The sequence below is a fragment of the Neolamprologus brichardi genome, chromosome 3 (genome assembly GCF_056152115.1).
Source record: "Neolamprologus brichardi isolate AB-2024 chromosome 3, ASM5615211v1, whole genome shotgun sequence".
NCBI lineage: Eukaryota > Metazoa > Chordata > Actinopteri > Cichliformes > Cichlidae > Neolamprologus > Neolamprologus brichardi.
Window position 1 is genome coordinate 32,139,788 of NC_142106.1, and position 18,778 is coordinate 32,158,565.

General features: G+C 41.1%; 1 protein-coding gene across 2 annotated transcripts in view; it reads right to left on the bottom strand.

Annotated features, from left to right (window-relative positions):
* svep1 (sushi, von Willebrand factor type A, EGF and pentraxin domain containing 1) overlaps positions 1-18,778 on the bottom strand; it is a 115,545-nt gene that overhangs the window by 45,457 nt on the left and 51,310 nt on the right. For both annotated transcript variants that reach the window (XM_087836801.1, XM_087836791.1), the window contains exons 6-7: positions 3,073-3,231; positions 1,071-1,250 (exon numbers count right to left, since the gene is read on the bottom strand). In XM_087836801.1, the coding sequence (XP_087692927.1) occupies positions 1,071-1,250; positions 3,073-3,231 (339 nt within the window). The remainder of the gene's footprint in view (positions 1-1,070; positions 1,251-3,072; positions 3,232-18,778) is intronic.

Genomic DNA, 18,778 nt, shown 5'->3' on the forward strand with positions numbered 1-18,778 from the left:
AGGCCTCTCACTTAAAGCTTAATAATATAACGGGAACCTATTACGCCTGCTTCCAGCTGCATATTTTTATTCTTGGACTCTAATAAAAAAAGGTCTGCATGAATCACAGTTCTTATGGCGCAGTCACACTAGAGCAAAAATATGACGGCCACCTCTGCGTGACTAAGAGTAAATCGGTGGCTCACCAGTGATGTTGTTACATTTTTTGCTCTCTGAGAATCTTTGCATATAGTTGCAGCAACCAACTGGTTACCCAGAAGCAGTTTGTGGAAACCCTCAAACTCAGGGCGGCTACTTTTGATGGCAAGGTGATTGCTCAGGTTATCTGATGGGAGGCAACCTGCCTTCAAACAACTTCACTCTGACTCAAGGGGATTGTCGTCAGTCTGCACCAATGCGCACAACTCGCCTGTGATGCATCTCTTGGTATTGGAGTACTCAAGTCAGCTGGTTGTATTCTGGTCATATTCCTAAGAAAAGGAAAGTTGCTGACCGCCTGCATCAATTTGCAGGTTAAATTGCCTCCCAGTCTGCAGTAACTACGACTCTATTTATGGAGGAATTTCTGATTTCGATCTGTAAGCTTTAGTTTTAGAGTTGATGTGATCTGTTTGATTATTTCTGTGTATGTAGATCAGTTCTGGTGATTCTAAATTGCCCATAGACGAGTAGTCCAGGGTGTACCCTGCCTCTCGCCCTATGGCAGCTAGGATAGGCTCCATCCCCACCTCAACCCTGAACTGGATAAGAGGAAGAAAATGAATGATGGCTGGATGGCCAAAATGAGAAAAAAAACTGTGAAACTGAATATCTGAAGCTTGAACTTTTGGTTCACAGACATGTACTTGGGCACATATGACAGAAAAAAAGAAAAAACATTTAATCAATCAATCAGCCAATAGCTGTTTTAAAAGAAAGTTAAATATGTTCTTAAATATGCTGATTTTCACAGCTGTGTATATTTCTCAGCTGAAAGTCTTGAGGGATTTTTCATCAACAAAAGTTTCATTGTTTGATGATCCTGTGATGATCATCATTGTAATATTACATGCATCAGGCTTTCTCCTCACCTCTGCAGCTGGCCGGTGTCCCTGACCAGGTGCCGTCAGCCTGGCAGAGTCTGATGCCGTCTCCCTGGAGGTCAAAACCGGGCTCACATCGCACACCACAGGCCGCGTCAAAGTGGTTGTTACATACATTCTGGACAAAGAAGCCATATTCTGGGGGCAACAGTGCTGGACAATGTATCACTGAGGAGAGGAGAGGAGAGGAGAGGAGAGGAGAGGAGGGTGAATTTTACATTACAGCTAACAAACAAACTGACACACTATGACAGAAAGTTGATTTTGTTGATAAAAACTGAATAAAAAAACAAGTAAGTAGGAAATGACAGCATATCAACCTTCAACACCCTATTTTCTCTTCCTGCCTGAGAAACTAGAAAGCAGTGCATGACTGTGGTGATTAATGGAGCTCAATGTGTTCAGATGAACTGCTGTTTGGAAATCACTGGCTCCTTCTTCGAGGAATGGGAGGACTGGCAAAATTACTGGATACATGATGCTGTCATCCAATACCTCTGAGGAATATCTTGTTTTTTTTGTTCCAGTTAATTCACCAGATTATCACTTATCACCACTATTCCTGAAAGTGATTACAGGCCACAAATTCCTACTTCACGAAACATATTTCTCTGTTATGTTTAATATGTTATGTCTGTCATGTTTATACACATGTTTTAAAATGTGTGTTACAAATCACCACACGGCTGGAGCACTGCTCGTCTCCACTAACTTAGATGTTGGGGACAGAATGAGAGCAGGCTAGGACGCTCAAAAGACTTTCAACCTAAAGAGTTTTTGTCCTGAATACAGTTAGAAAGATGTTTCATGTCTCATCTGAACGGTTTCCTCAGTTTTAATAGCTGTTGGAAAGCTCCAGGTATTTAACCTCTAACGACTGCAGCTCAGTACCTGTGAAGTGGCTGTTTGTTGTCCTATATGCAGGAGACAAGTATAGGAGACTTAAACAGAGGAGAGGAAAAGATACAAGGAGGCAAAGTGGGAAACAGCAGGACACTTGTTGGAAAACTATGGAAGCTTGTTTTCGACCACAAATTTCAAGTTTGTTTTTTTTATTATTATTTTAACTTCCCCCTGTCAGAATTATTGTATTTTTAATTTTTAAAAAGGCAGAAAAAGGCTTCCATAGGAAAATGGGTTGGCTAATATGGGAAAAAACTGATAAGAACATCGGGAGGACAAACAGATGATCTGAAAAAATGCAGGAATGAGACACAGGCAGAGGAATAAAAACAGGAAGTAAACCAACAATAAAAAGTCCCACTGGAACATGAAAAGTAATTAAAGCATGATGCAGAGAGAGGAGAACACAGAAGGCTCAGGATGACCTTTTATTAAAAAAACATACACAACAACTCATACAAAACTCATACACAACACAGGCTTCATGATACCTAGTTTGTAGACAAATAAGATAGGATAGACTTTGTCCCTGAGAGCCTATTCATCCTCTGCACCAAGGGATCAGATCAAATCTTTTAGATGAAATCTGGTGCGATCACAGTGGGGTTCATACCCTCCAATATCCCCTTGTGATGCTTTGAAACAAACAGATAAATGTTTTGCCTTCTTGATTTTGAAGCTTCACTCACACACACAACTTACTGCAGTTTTATATTGTATCATTAAAGCTCAGTGAATCTATCATAATCTGTGGTTCACCTATGCAGATTAAGCAAAACATTCAAAACACTTGTAATGCAAGAATATTAAAACAATAGATGGTCTTGTAATAGAAGATCTGGTTCAGGTGGGCTGAACAGGAAGAGTGCAAGTGGGGATTTTTGCATGTGAATGTTTTTGCTCATGCAAAGAGCTTAATTAAAAACACTGTTCTTAAAGCTAGAAAACACTAAAAACGCTGTGTAACTCTCAATATTCAGATGAGCAACACTAAAATATTAAAGCTTTTAGAAAGGCAACACAGAAGAGACCATCATCCTGTTTCACACGTATCCACTTGCTTATTTAACGCATCGGATGCTTTTACCTTGGCAGGTCATGCCCATTGGCTTATAGCCCGGCTTGCAGACACAGTCGTCGGGGGAGGTGCTGCCAGGCTGGGAGGTGTGCTGGGCATCAGGGCAGGGCAGGCAGGTGCTCACACCTCCCGGTGTTCCTTCTGGTTTATAAGTTCCAGGTGGGCATGCTGTTAAGATGAGAGATACTGCAGTTAAAAAAACAAATCCTTTCTTAATTTAAACACAAGTAAGACACAAAGAGACATCTGGTAGGAAAAGCTGGACGACGGGCGTGTACAAAATGAAAGTTTTGCTGAAATGAAAAACTGTCTGACGACTGCAAGACATCGAAAAGCTTCACGGACAGAAGTGAAAAACAGCTTCGCAGATTTATGAGCAGACTTTAATCATTTTCATGTCTGGACATGTAGCAGTGGAAAATCTGGCAAATATGACAAAATGATTCTTCTGGCAAGGTAAAAAAGAAGAGTCCAGCTCAAAGTTAATTATTCCAGGCAGGGAAAACTGTTTTGTGGCACTGAGCACCATCTTCATTACAAAGAAATGCAACAATCAAAGAAAGCTTTATGAGCATCTAAACCCAGTTATGCACATGGGAAACATTAGAAAATCCTTTTTGATCACCTGCGCTCATTCATAGGATGCAGTGTGTTTCCTATTAGCATCACCTGAGTCGGATCAGGTCACAGCACGCTGTGAGGCTGAATGGGGAGGAGGAGGTGGGGTCGAATGAACTTCTTTAAACCTTCTTTTATTCATAGATCAACTTCTGAAAACGGGTGCAGTGAAAATGAATCAAAATAAAGCTACTTTCTCATTTGGGTTGTAATAAAGAGCAGATTACCTGATTAATGACATAATTCACTGTAATGTTTGAAGTGATGTAATCTGCAATGACCTCATAAGTCTCTGATGTTTAACTGCTTGGAATTACCTCTAAAAATCAGATTATGATTATTTGAATTACGCTGTTACTGGGGACAAGGGCTCTTACCAGTTGTTATCTGGGTACTTTCTCACAAACGATTATTTGAGCCAGCAATTCCCATAATTCACTGTGATTACTGGTGTATTTTGCAGTAGACCAAATGAAATGTTTTGTTTTTGTTCCTCTGTATCCACTGTGATGGAAGCTGTAGTCATATGATCCTTGAAGATCTTTTCAGTTATTTAAGATTGCACACAATTTACCATCACGTCCTCTGGTAGTCAGGAAAACACTCCCAGGATTAACTGCAGAAGTAACACTAACTAACTCTTGTAAAATCGAACCTAGTGTTAGAGCAGGTAGACCTTGAAGTCGGGCTCAGCCACAGTCTCACGGATCAGCTGATCTCAGTGCCAGACCACATTAGCTGATGGCTCATCCTTCTCTACATCAGAACAGCAAATCTCTTACAGCGCACAGATCTAGTTGGTTTATTACCATTAATCCTAACCCTACACTACAACAATATAAATGTTTGCTCTTAAAAAAAGATCTCTGACATCTCGACAACAAGCTGACAAAAAAGTAACTGAAATGTTTCAAAAACTCTTTATATTTTTAAGAAAAGATCGAAATATTTTTGAGTTGTCAGTCTCCAAACCACAAGGTTAGGGGGAAAACACAGATGATTATTTCCCTCATGGTTACATCACTGCTCCCAAATTGTCTGCTTAATATCTGAAGCACTAATTTTAACCTGAATAATTTTATTTTATCAGATTCTTAATAAATATATTTAAAACAATACCGTCATGTCATGTGCTGGTTTCATATCAAATATGTGTTGAGACAGAGGTTCAGTGATTGGTCGGCAACCATCAGTTGCTAGGGAAAAAATGTGTCCCAGACTGGTTGGCAAGTGGTCGTGGAAGGTTGCTGCACTGAAAAGCTCCTTGTGTTAGCTTTGGTCCCCAGCAGTTCACCTGTAGTTTGTAACACCAACTTGGACTTCCCAACCTTTGCCAATTACTCGCTAAGCGGCAGTAAAGATGTGAAGAGTGTGATCTTGAAACGAAGACCATTCACTTTCAGAGTAAAAGCTGTACTTTTGACAAGTATTGGCAATAATAAGACACAGGTTTCACTTTGGAGGTGAACGCTCTCCTTTTCCGGTATGCATGGCTCCGTTTCAAGTGTCACTACCGCTCAGTGTTACTTAGCCAGTGTTTTCAGACAATTTTCGCATCTACACAAATTATGGGTGATTACGGCAATCTGGTAGCAACTAAAGCAATGACTAGGAGGCTTATGATGCACCACTCTCTTTGCGACTGACTTCACCCAGCAACCACTCGCCATCTAGTTGGAGAAGACCGTCCCCTAGCACTGACTCACCTCTGGGCCTGTGTAAATAAGGACTACAGCGGTCCTGACTAAACTATGATCATCCCCACATAATCACACCCACATTTCCAGGAATTACGTATGACTTATGAACAACTCTTAGTGTTTAAGTGAGATTGCGGTTACCAGCTGAAAGAGTCGCAAAGATTCATATCGAGAAAGGACCAAATTATTGGAGTTAATTTGTTAATATAACAGTTGTCATTTCATTAATGGCTGCTGCACCGTTACAAACGTCACGGTCTATTCAAGCGCTTCCAAAAGTTGTTTGCATTAATTGGAAAAACAAATCCACAACACTGACGACCGCCAAATCACAACAGGCTCCAGAGAGGAGGGAGTTTCAGACGGTTTAATTTGGTGCCATGTGTTTAAAACGAGAAAAATCATAAAGTCTCTAGATCCACACCCACACACATCGTTTAAACACGTTTAATACATTTTTTAAAAGTACATCCACGTGGGATATCTGATGGGATTGAAAACCCTTTAATGTTAGTACCGAGACTAATTATGAGCTTTAGTACTATTTTAAATAGAAATGACAGCAGTGGGAGCAGTAAAGAGGTCTCCGGCTTTGTTAAAGAGAGACATTTAGCGAGCAGGTTTAATTATAAAGTGCAACAGAGAATCGACAGTACTAATATTCTTCACAACTCATTTACTCGCTGCTAAGCCAGAGGCCAGGTGTGACTTTCCACTGCTGAGCCAGTGCCAGCCTGGCCTGTCCCGACACTCGCTCCCTCCTCCTCGGCTGCTGCAGGTCAGCCAGGAGATGTTAACCGACTGTAAAGCAGGCACCGGCTGCTGGCACTGAAACGCACCCAGTAACCCACATCAAAACACACACACTCAAAGAAAAACCATGTGGCATACCTGCCCTGGTGCAGACAGCATGGGTCTGCTGCTCTCGCTTGATAACAAAAGCAGCTGATGCGTCTTCTCCTCGGTGTGTTTTTGAAACTCCGAGGAGGCATCTTACATAAGACGTAACGACAGCTGAAAGTGTCCTCTCTGTGCGAGTCCTCGGGAATCTGTTTTACGGCTTCATTTAAGGTTTACAGGAAGCCTAGTTAGTTTTAATGTGAATAATAATTCACCCAGTGTGCAACAGTGGAAATACTGTATCTGAAAAATATAAAATTTCAGTTCCTGGCAGGATGCATGTGCTGGCAGGTAGAAATGCAGACACGTACATGATGACTGTACACACACACACACACACACACACACACACACACACACACACACACACACACACACACACACACACACACACAGTGTATAAGAAGCCCAAACTTAGCTTCTGGCTTTTAAAATTGGGATGAAGGAGAGAGGGATAGACAGGAAAGGATATATGATGAAAGAACAAGCAGCTGTGACTCCTAAATAAAATGCTTTAAAAATGGAAAGTTAACACACAGAAAACTTTGCGAACTTCCTTTAAAATGCTTCAGAGCTCCAAAAGGCAGACCCCATATGGATACTAATTGTATTTGGATCCTGCTGAATTGCACATCTCATTTTGGGTCCGTCTGCTTATTGCCTATGGCTGTGAAGTAAACTCTGGTGCACTGTACCCTTCATTTAGAGAGGAAGTGAACCGTCAGCAGCCAGATGACCATGAAACAGAAAGATCCCGCTGTGTTGGGACTGGGCTGTAACCATGTGGAGGGACGGCAGCTGGTCAAAGAAAACTACTGTACCCAGTAATGATCTAAGGAAGGAGAAGAGACGGTCTCTGATCTGAAGCTGCTTATTTGAAGTTAGAGCAATGTTTGACTAATAATGAAGAGAAATACCCAGTAATAATATATGCATTTAAAACGAGCAGCTGTCTAAGTCTAATGGTGTCATGGTGCACAAGGGAGAAATATTACTTTAATAAAGGACGTTGTGAGACAGCCAAACACATTACAAGAAAACAGGGAGATAAGATAAAGAGCCTTTATCGAAATGGATGCGTGTTTTCCCAACGAGATGCGTCTCCTTTATCTTTCTGTAAAGTGGAGGCCGACTTTGATTCTCTCAGCCACTGACGTGACCTGTCTGCTCAACCCAAAACTAAACAAAAACTATGAGTAGACCAGCGATGAACTGATTCTACAACTGTACCGAAAACTAAAGTCATAGACCTCAATGTTTATAAAAGGATTTAAACACATCTGTTTTAGGTCAATTCTACTTCCACAATCCTGTTGTAGTAAAAATTCACTAGAGCAACAAAAGTGTGTTAAATAAGCTGCAACCTCTGGGGCAGAGACATGAATCCAGCGCAAAAGAGCAGTTCCTCCAAAGGCCAAAAAACAAGACCTTCATGTTAAACCACAAACAGTATAAAAGAATGAACAGAGATGCTGTGACATCATCGATTGGTTTCTGAAGGCCTGTTTTGATGCATCACGATCAGCGTATTCACTGTTGATTCATTTTGAAAGAATGTGGTGAGGCGGGGCAAATCTGACTGTAAAACCGCTTGTTCAATGGCCAGCCACTTTTCAATTCAAGTGGTCAGAGAGTAACTATCATGGGTACAGGATAGCTCTCCTTTTTGAAACATGGCATGACCAGGATTTATTAAAAAAAAACACAATCCAGCAGGAAACTCAGCCAACAGTGTTTACAGAAGTCAGAAAACCGTTAACCCCTGGACCTCTCTACGACTGGAAGTCTTTCTGCAATTTGCAGACGGTATAAAACATGGGCAAAGCTTCCAGATCAGAAAATTAAGCCAGTGCAGAAGTGCCTTCAACCTGCCTTCTATCTAAAGGTTTTAAGATCTTATGGTATCTGTGGAAAAGCACTTCCAGTCCTATTGAGGTTTCATAGACATATGACAACTAACCACTTGTTGTTAACTTTGAATGTGTGACAATCAGGGTAAAAATGTAAGATCAAGTAAATAAGGCTGTAGTTACACAGGCCTAAAGACCAGTCAGTGACCCCACTGACAAATGCCTGCCGCTAGGGAAAACCGTGTATTCTTCAGTTGTGCTGCATCTCCTGTCCAGTACAGAAAGCGTTCAGCTTGTCAAATTTACATAAATCTTCGATCGCTAGCAGTGTGACTCTGAAGTCCTGCACTGTATGTTTGTAAGTTTTCTCCCCAATAAACACAACACGTGTCGACGAAACGTCGTCACCTGCGGATGCCTTTAGTTTCATTCTATAATACTGCCCTTCTTTTTCTACAAGGTTGAAACTTAGAGAGTGTTTAAACAAGAGAGGAAAGTTTGAAAATGTTCATGCCTGTCTGAGAAAAGAGTATAAAGTGTGTAGTGAGGAGTTTTACAGCCTTAAAACATCTATAATAATTGTAAAAAATAAAGCTACTTCGCGGATTTCACCTATCACGGGTTATTTTTAGAACTTAACACCCGCGATAAACGAGTGATCAGTGTATTACCCAACAGGTTGGCAAAAACTTCTGTGTGATTAGTTTAGTTTTTTCTCATCTCAGCATTTCATCGAGGTTGATAACAGTGTCTAGGAGGAGTTAGAGAACAGTAAGAAACAGGTTTTGGTTTCTACAGGTCACATAGTCCTCACAGCTCACCTGTTTACACTGTTGTAATACTTAAAGTTGTGCATTACTGGAGGCTGGATGCTGACATAGGCGATGAATGCTGCTGAGTTCACTGGGTATGTTTGCAGTGCTTATTTGATGAAGATAAATGTGGCTTGTCTATGCTGTTTATTGTAAAAACTCTGTTCTTCAAATACAAGGTCTTTTGTTGTGTTTTGCATGTATATGTTAGCACTAATTAGCAGATGTGTCTGTATTAAATGGTAAATTTGCAAATTAAATCTGAAAGAATTCCTCACAAACAAACTCTCTACATCTGCTTCCTGTAATGATCATAAAAACAACAACATGTTCCCACTTTAGTAGAAACAGCCCTCATCACTGATATAGAACAGGGTCAAACTTTACTTCTGGAAACAAAAACTTCTAGCTTGTGAGAATTAACTGTCTAAAGCGTCGCTAACACATATTACGGGAAAGAATAAGAATACACTCTCTCAGCATTAAATATTAAGCTAAAAAAGAAAAGAAAATGACAAAACCAAGCACAGGCACGTTCATCTGTTAAAGTCCTCTCTCTTAATATGAAGTAAGTCATTTAAACTGGCAGACATGTCATGTCCGGGAGCCAAAGTTACTATCACACGAGAATCTTTTTTTTTTTTGGTCTCAGGGGGAGAGACTGGGTTCGATTAGCCGGGCCTAAAAACAGACCGGGACGGAAACGATGAAAGGAGATCCAGAGGGAAAGCGAGAACATCTGCCTCCTCAGCCACAAGGACAAACAGGCAGAGAGGGAGAGCGGTTTTCATCTGAGAGATACATATTCTGCTTAGTCCAAAAAAATCCACAAACACATGCTTCAAAACACACAAGCTAATCCATACAGTACTCGTGCAGCCACTGCTTCCCACATGCTATTCTGAACATAAATCTTTTATGTTTTACAACAAACTGAAATAAGACTGTAGTCAACTTTGAAACAATCTGAAACCTCAAAAAAGTTGAGTCATGTCAGTCACTGTGGTTGCTAAGTCACTTGGCAACACACTTTTTAATTACTGACTGAAATTAGCACTGAAATACTCCAAGCTGGTATCAAACAGACAGCTGTTGATTTAGGTTCTTGGGTAGAGGTTTCGTGGTCCTCGTGGTTTCCTTTAGCTCTTAGTCATTCCTGGTGTTGGCCTTTATTTTTCACTTATCTTCATGTTTCAGTGAAAGCTAGGCATCTTTTGTTTTTTTCTTGCTTTATGTTTGTTTTCATGAATCTCGTTGTGATTTTCTGCTTTTCTATTTTTCCCTCCTTTGAGACTGGCTGTCCAGAGGCCTGTACTACAAAGCACAATTAATAGGTTAGCAAGCGATGTAGAGTTTAAGATCAGAGTTTTCTGCGTCTCTTGTTTTTACCTGGCTAAAATCACCATGGTAACTGATGCTGGGCATGTAACCTTAGCAGGAGCTGGTTATGTTCAGATTCCCAGTTTGAAAGTGCCACATTTTTGCTATTAATTTTATTTACAGCATGTTTTCTTTGATATAGATTTACCGCTGGATGTTTTCTGTCTGCATCTTGTAAAGCAGTAGCTCACTAGAATGAAGCCCAGCTTTGAAATTACAGCAGTGCAGACTGTTTGTTGCATTGTCACTGAAATGTGCATGTATTCATTTGGTGATGCAGAAAATGTATAAATGTATTTATACTTGGTTCTAATCTGCTGGAACTGCAGCTACTTCAACAAAGAACACACAGAAAGAAATAGCTGTCACATTAGAAATAGAGAGCAGCAATGAGAGCACACTCAACAATAAAATAATTAACTGGAATTAAAGTGTTAATTTTATCACCGCTAAATCCCAATATTAACAAATAGTATTAATTTGTCTTATTTGTAACATTGTTGCATTTTACTGTTATATTTTTAAGTTCGTTTATCACGTTTTTGTCACCATCATCTAATAACATCTGTGTTTAGAGTAGGGGACACTAATAGGGATCGTTTTCTGCCAAAGAAGAGTGTAAGTGTGTAAAGCCTGAAGCAGAAAGTCTGGCTTATCAGAGAAATGTGATAACCCACTTTTGTGATACTTGTTATCACTGTTTTAGGTTTTATTGAGCCAGCTAATGCTGACTAAAGAAAGCCTGGCTGTGTTGAGCTCTGTTTGTAGTACACTCCTCAGGTTACGTGTTAACCATAAGTTACCACAGTGATTTAGCCAACTAAAAATACAACCACTTTCACAACACAGAAAACTCTGACTTTAAACTCAACATAGCTCTGCAACCCATTAATCTTGCTTTGCAACACACCCTTGGGGGTTTGCATTTGGTCAATAAATCATCTGTTTACTTTGCCTGCCTTTGTGTCCTATATTTGGGCCCACAATATCCCCTGACAAGAAGCTTACATTAAAATAATCATTTCTTAAATGATACAAAAAAAGAACATTGTACTTTTCAGAGTAAGACAGTGAAAATGTCATTATACGACTGGTACAAAAATCCACACACTGCACACACAAGGCTCGCAGACAGAAAACTATGTCTACCAATGAATACGCTCTTTGTGTGTCATATAAATTTTGGATTTAGGAAAAATAAATGTTGATGATACAATGGGTAGCTAACAAAGCCAATAATTAAAGTGCAAAATAGTCTAGCCACCCTGTAATATTTGTGATGCTGTGATCCAATTCTGTGTCTGCCTTTTGTCCTCAGAGCAAAACAATAGGGACCAAGGAACTCCTGCAATACTGCAAACAGGCTGCCAAATCTGGACAGAGGCCTGGCCATTTGTGGTCAAAGGCCCTCTCACACGAGAAATGCTGTTAAATTGGAGCTGAAATTCCAGGGTTTCCACTGCAAAAACAATGTTCACATGCAAGGAAACTTCTCCCTCTTAGCCAAGGTTTCCCATACACACTTAAGAAGCATAAATAGACAATGGAAACAGACAATTAAAATATATAGTCTGGGCTACACAAACAGACACTCACATAAAACCCTGACAGGCACATGAAGGAATGCTTGAAAAGGTTCGAATATTTCACCTCAGGTAAGTGGTCCATGTATACATTGGAGAAGGCAAAATACCTGCATCTTGCACTGAAATGATCCGGACCACCAAGGAGACTGAAACTGGTGGAACTTAACGATGTGAAGAACATAAACGACCAAAACACAAGTGTTTACCCATGAAGGTAAGAAAGCCAAACACATTCAAAATTATTGGCAGATTAGTGGCACATTCAGTTGCAAACTCCCCCATCAAAGCATTAAAATGGCCTCATTTACTTGGGGTTTAAGCCAAGGTAAACCTGACAGGTAAAACCGTCAGGATTTACTAAAGAGGTGCGGTATAAATTCTGTGATTGAAAGGCATGAAGTTATTTTTACAGCTGGCCTTACTGCACGTGTGCTTGTGGAAGTTTAAGAGCTCTTCAGAGATGAGAGCACTTACAAGAATCACACAGTTGTTGCTAAGGTTTTCTCTATATGGAAGATCATCGAGCATCAGGATACATGATTGAATAACACAGAAGAATTTGGGAATTCCTGTTGTACCACGAAGCTGTCATTTTCAAGTGCATCAACAACAGAGAAGTGATGCCAAAAAAAACAAGAGGAAATTACAAATACAAGGTCAACAAAAATCATTTCCTGGAGAAGTGGCCCTCAGAAAGATAACAGAACCCTTCTGGCTCTAATAAAACCACACCGTCGGCAGTTTATTATGAAGCACGGTGATTCCTGCAGCAGGTCCGAGACCTCACACGTGACGCCTTTCCTTTGCTTTTTGCCCTCATATGAACAGAAATCCAAAGCAAGATGTGTGGCGTGTCTGTGTTTCAGATGTCAAGGGTCACAGGAATTTTCCAACCTTAATACATGGGTCACCTGAAGCAGGAAAAGTTTGGGAATCCCATCTTCATGGATTGCCAGGAGGCTCTAAATCCCATCCCCAGAGTCTCGCTTAAGTCTGTTCTCCAGCTGGATTGCAGAGTGAGAAAGGAGGCTGGGGGCGAGATCTGGCTGTTGCACAGCTGTCCACCTACACAGCCTCCATCTGGGGGGAGAAGAGACCTCCACAGACCCCCAATCCCAAGAATGTAAAACTTCTACACGAGAGGAAACTAAGGAGAGGAAACCGAGGAAGTTCAGTGGCAGCCGAATGGCTGTTAGACTGCTTATTATTCAATCCTATTCTTAAAGGAGAGTGACTTCGCCACAATTGCTATGTATCTCTTATGGATTCCCAAGGACACAGAGACTGTCCTGCTTGCTTATTACAGACTGCAGCATCACTGGGAATCACTGGGAGAGAGACCCAAACCGCTTAACAACTGTGCAAACACAGGTTGGTCTCCGGTCTGCTGTTCCTGATTACAGATGTCAGTATGCTGAGAAATGTTGTGATAGCATGCCGCAGTATGATCTCAGTACACTTGGGACGACGTAGCACCGCACTCAGGATGTTAACACCAACATGTTTTCATATCCTTTTCAACTGTCACGTCACTGTTTCACCAAAAGGCGGTGTTATTGGACCTGCATGAGGACATACAGCACATACACATGCAAAAAACACACCAATGCAAACACACACATAAACTCTGTCAGTCCCACTGTTGCCTCAAAGTTGGCGTTCCCCTGTTGGGTTTTGGAGTTAAAGGAGTAACTCACCTAGAGGATGCTCATACAGCATATGCAGCAGGGGACTGATTGTTTCTGGTATGTAGCTATTTTCACGCATGCACTGTGGCCAAGTCTTTAACCTGCTCCACCCATCCATCCATCCACCTGAGACTGGCCCAGGGCCTCCTCCCTGTAGGACTTGTCCAAAAAACCTCACCTAGGAGGCATCCTTGTCAGATGCCTGAACCACTTCAACTTTCTCCTTTCGATGTGGAGGAGTAGCTCTGAGCCCCTCTCAGATGACCGAAATGTCATCCAATCTCTAAGCCCAGCCATCCTGCAGAGAAAGCTCATTTCCAGCACTGTATCTGCAATCTCTTTCTTTCAGTCACTACCCAGAGCTTGTGACCACAGTTGAATGTAGGGATGTAGATCGACTAGTAAATCGACAGCTTTGCTTTTACACTCAGCTCTCTCTTCACTACGATGGACTGATGTAGTTGTGTTTTGTTTCTACCACTCTTCCCTCTGCTTTCCCATCTACTCTGTTGTCAAAAATATATCTTTAACAAAACAGTGTAATTGAATCTGAGGGGTTTTACTGAGATAAGGTAGTTTATGTACATGAAGAAAATCTAAACTCTTCTACAAATCTCGGAGCAGCTGACTGCCTCCATCCTCAGCCTGCAAGGCTTGGCACATCGTGCATCCCTCTTCATCACCTCCCTCCAACTGGAAAGACTTCAGTCAACAGATTGCACACAAACACACATGCATACACCCAGTGAAGGCGTTGTTAAGTGTGAGGAAATAGGTGGGAGCTGAAAGAGCACTGGAGAAAATCCAGAGACAGATGAGGGTCACAGAAAGGGACAAACACGCTGGATTTGAAGAAGGGCAAAAAACTTTAAAAGCCACTGGAGAAAAGCTTTAAGATGCTAAAAGAGACATTCAGTCCAGTCTGAGAGGTGCATGATCCTCAGGGGGGCAATTTTCAGTTTAAGCTATGAGTGAGGGAGAGGTGGAAGTAAAAAGAAACTAGTTAAAGAGCAAAAAGATAATAAAAAATAAAACCTTCAAGACAACTATAGTGAGAGTTAATATATGATTCATTACTGGCTATTATTGTTATGAATACAGTTTTTGATATATATGATTTCTGACTTTGCTGTTGTACCAAATGACTTCATTTGTGCCACAGTTTTAACAATTTAACAGAAGTTTTTCATGGTCTGCTTAATACCACTCAGTAGCTGCCTATTTCAAGTGGAGGCACATGAAAGTACCTGCAGAGAGGCACAGAAAGGACATAAGAAGGGAATCTAGGTGAGTATGGGAAAAAACAAAACAGAACCTGATGGAGAGATGGTTAGAAGGAAGGAAGGAAGGATGGATGGTTGGGGAAAAGTGTTAATAACACAGTGAGATTCTGCTTCGAACCACGGGCTGTTTCACGGCTCCTTGTTTTCCATGCTTTCCTGCAGAGGAGGATCCCATTAGCACTACTTTATAGCCTCTCTGCGTCCTCGCTCCTTCATCTTTGTCTCTTTTTTCCCCCCTTCACACACGCTCAGAATGGCCTCGGTTTACAACACCGGCCGTGTCTACTTTACAACATCCCTGACCTAAAAAACACAGTAGCAGCAGTCATCAATTTAGGCTTTTTACAAACCTATGTGTCATTTAATGCAGACAGGAGGGGGGAAGAGGGTGGAGCGACTGTGCTGTAATATAGATGTCAGCACTACACGGTGATTTAGGACTTAAATAAACAATCTTTAATGAGTGAAAAGGCCTTTTTGTTTGGTTTTAAAAACTCAGCGTGTCAACGGAGTGATTGTACTTCCTAATAAGGTAGAGAGGAAGACGTGCACCAAAGTCGTTACAGTAGTGCTCGGCAGATCGATCCAAGTAACGGCAGTATTGATGCCAGCGCTGGCCCTGTATTTTCTTGGTATTGGATCGATACCAAGTAAGTAAGTATTGCACAGTGCTACTTTAGAGTTCATAAAGTGCAAATTTGGAGCCTATTCATTCAGTAGACATTCACAGCGTAAATGAAAACTAACTGGGTGGTAACTTGAAGAAAAGTGAGAGATTTGAAGTAGATCTCTAGAGAGTAGACCATCTCTGCCACAGAGCTGCTAACAAGGCTAATAAAAACAATACACGTTGTAAAAAAAACAAAAAAACAAAAAACAAAATAGCCATTAGTCAACATCACATTTACTGCTGTCATGAATGAGTCTGGGATAAAACTTGTTTCTTTGCATTACTGCACCGCAGACCCCCAACCTCACCCACAGAGTAATGGCACAGAGCCAGTCGGGTCCTTCCTCAGTTCCTGAAAGCTCTCCGTCCACCCACCGCAGCAGACGCACAGCTCTAGGGTAAAGAAGTGCCCTCCCTCACTTTCCACTCTCTGCTCACCAAAGAAAAACACAAACCTAAACTTTCATTCAGTTTAAGCAATTAAAGGGGAGCGGGGGACTCGAATCCCCCCAAAACCTTCCTTCCTTTCTCGTTCTCAGGAAATCTGAGGCATCTGCCACCAACCCCCTCACCCCACGCCACACCACCACGCTCATAACTACACCAAACGGAGCCAGGATTCATGTTGAGCAACTCCACTTTCACCACAAAACATTAAGAAAGAAGGACTTGGACAGATGTAGACAAACTGAACAGAAGCAGACAGTCTGCTGTGGTTATTGATGCTGTGGGGATTAGGATTTATACAGCAAGAGGAAACAGAGAGTCTTTATAAGAAAGCTTATGCAACATGTTGGAGGAGTTCACCGAAATTTGCTCCTCTGGTAGAAATTTACTTTTAAAAACATTTAAAGTGCAAACAATTCAGCAAACAGAGGACCAGTGTCAGTTACTGGAACAAAATTGGTGTGTGAAACCTTTGAAATTACCAAGATTCTGTATTGATCAGCCACAAAATCCAGTTTGACAAAAACACAGTTTGACTAGACTGATAACACACAGTTATTGAATTCACAGAGCAATCACTCAGAGCAGGCTGGAAAAATGTTAGAAGTTATTCCTAAAGTTGCTTATAAGACTTGCACAACAATTAGAAGGCGTTTTTCTCCATTTCTCCAATAAAACAGTTTCATTTTCATTCTTCTGGGATGTCTCGAGTGAACAGATCTCTTCAGGTCAAACCACAGCAGCTCAACTGAGTCAAGGTCAGGAATCTGACTTGGCAAACAACAAAAACAACAATTCTGCTGTGGCATCATTCAAACTCTCCTCAGCTTTGAGTCACGGACTGCTGCCCTGTAAATGTTCTTGATGCCATTTTGAATTCATTGCTCCCTCAACGACTGGAGGGCGTACAGGCCCCGAAGCAAACACAGCAACCTCAAACCATGACGCTTAGGTTAACTTAGTTTAAGATATGGCAGTGAGGTTTCAGTGTAGCTGTGCAATTGTGTTTTCTCCAAACATAGCATTTTCTATTTTTGGCAACAAAAAAAAGCTAAACTTTTGTCTCAAACATCTAGGAGGTATTTTGCAAAGTGGAAATGTGGTGCAATATTTGGAAAGTAGTGGTTTCTTCTGAGGTTTCCATTCACATTTAGTGTTTTTCCCCTTTAATAAAACAGAAACATAGATTGTAGCAAACTGTAGGGATTTCAGCAGGTGCTTCTCTGTGAACCTCAAGGTCATTTATCTCTCTCAGTACTGCACTAAGTTCTCTTGGTGTGATTCTGAAAGATGCCCAGGAGCCAAAAGCTTTTGCAGCCAGTGCAGCTTTGTGCATCTTCTAAGGTCCTGTGAAAATTCCCACAAAGTTGATTCGGTTCATCTGGATGTTGCGTTTTTAGTGGGTGAAACATTTCATCACTCATCCAAGTCACTTTTTCACTGTTTTTCTTAGATTCGATCTTCTAAGGTCCTGTGAAAGTTGTTTTGATCAACAGTGGTTCACAGAAAATAGTTTTTCTTGAGAATAGAAAGCTTTGCAAGCAACGTTATTTATAAGCAACTTTCCTTAACACCTAACTCTAAGAGGCTTTTGAAGAAGTCCTCAGCACAGAAGTTCATTTACTTTTTCTACATTTCTTCTTTAATATTCTGTTGCTTTAACCTTAATGGTTTTGGCTTAACTGTGTTGGTGTTGTGTGAATTGTGGGTACATCGTGTGCATCAGCTGTGCCAGGTTTCTTGAGTGGCAGCTTATACTTATAAGCTGTTTTTGTTTCATTAGTTTAACCAGATTGTGTTTGTCTGAAACTAAGTGTGACTTGGAAGAAGATCAGACCACATTTTATGATTAATCAGAAGAGAAATCCTGGGAATCCTGCTAGAAGTTCTGGTTATTATTCACAAATTTTTCTTGAGAGTGAAAATATGAAATTCCTCTTTTTGTAATATGACAATACAGAGTGTGTGTGTGTGTGTGTGTGTGTGTGTGTGTGTGTGTGTGTGTGTGTGTGTGCTGCCTCAACAGATATAAACTCTGCACCAAGCTTGCCTGGGTTGTTTTAGATCCTCCACATATTTTGATGTGCGTAAGTGCACCAAAAGCACGTCGCCGTGCTTGTGAGTGGATCCCAGGGTAGTATATACTTGTGTTAGTGTGACAGTGCAAAGTGAGATGAGCTGCACAGCGTCGGGAACCAAGACAGTGATAGCCAGTGTTGTGTCAGCCGCATTCCTCAGAGTTCAGTTTTTACTATTTTCACTATTCATCATAAACACTGGAGACCTCAGGTCAGAGGTGGAGGCCAAAAGAGAAAAAAAAATGATTGCAACATCCCAGTAACGCCAAGAGATTTCTGCCATTTCAACACTTTTCTTATTCCTCCTTAACATTTAGCAAATCCCACCTCTGTTGTCATTTTAACTCCTCTGTTGGATTTATGTCTACCTCAAGGCTTCCCCGCCAGAAATCTTTCGGTCATTCACACAAATATTTACCGAGCAGACGCGGCGAACGCTGCTCGTCTCGGACAACAGACAGGACATCCACAAAGAAATGGATGTTTAGGGTCAAGCAGAAGCTCACTGCTGCCACGCGTCTCCCTTTGGGATCAAGAGGCTTTTGTGAACTTTATTCTGTAAACATTGTGCAACTCTTGTGGTATCAGCACAGAAGAGTTGTTTTGCTGCACTCAATGCATTCCAGTCAACAGCTTACAGTCAGATAATGGCCTTAAAAAGGGTAAGCCATCTAAAAATATTTCCTCATTTCCAAAATCGCAA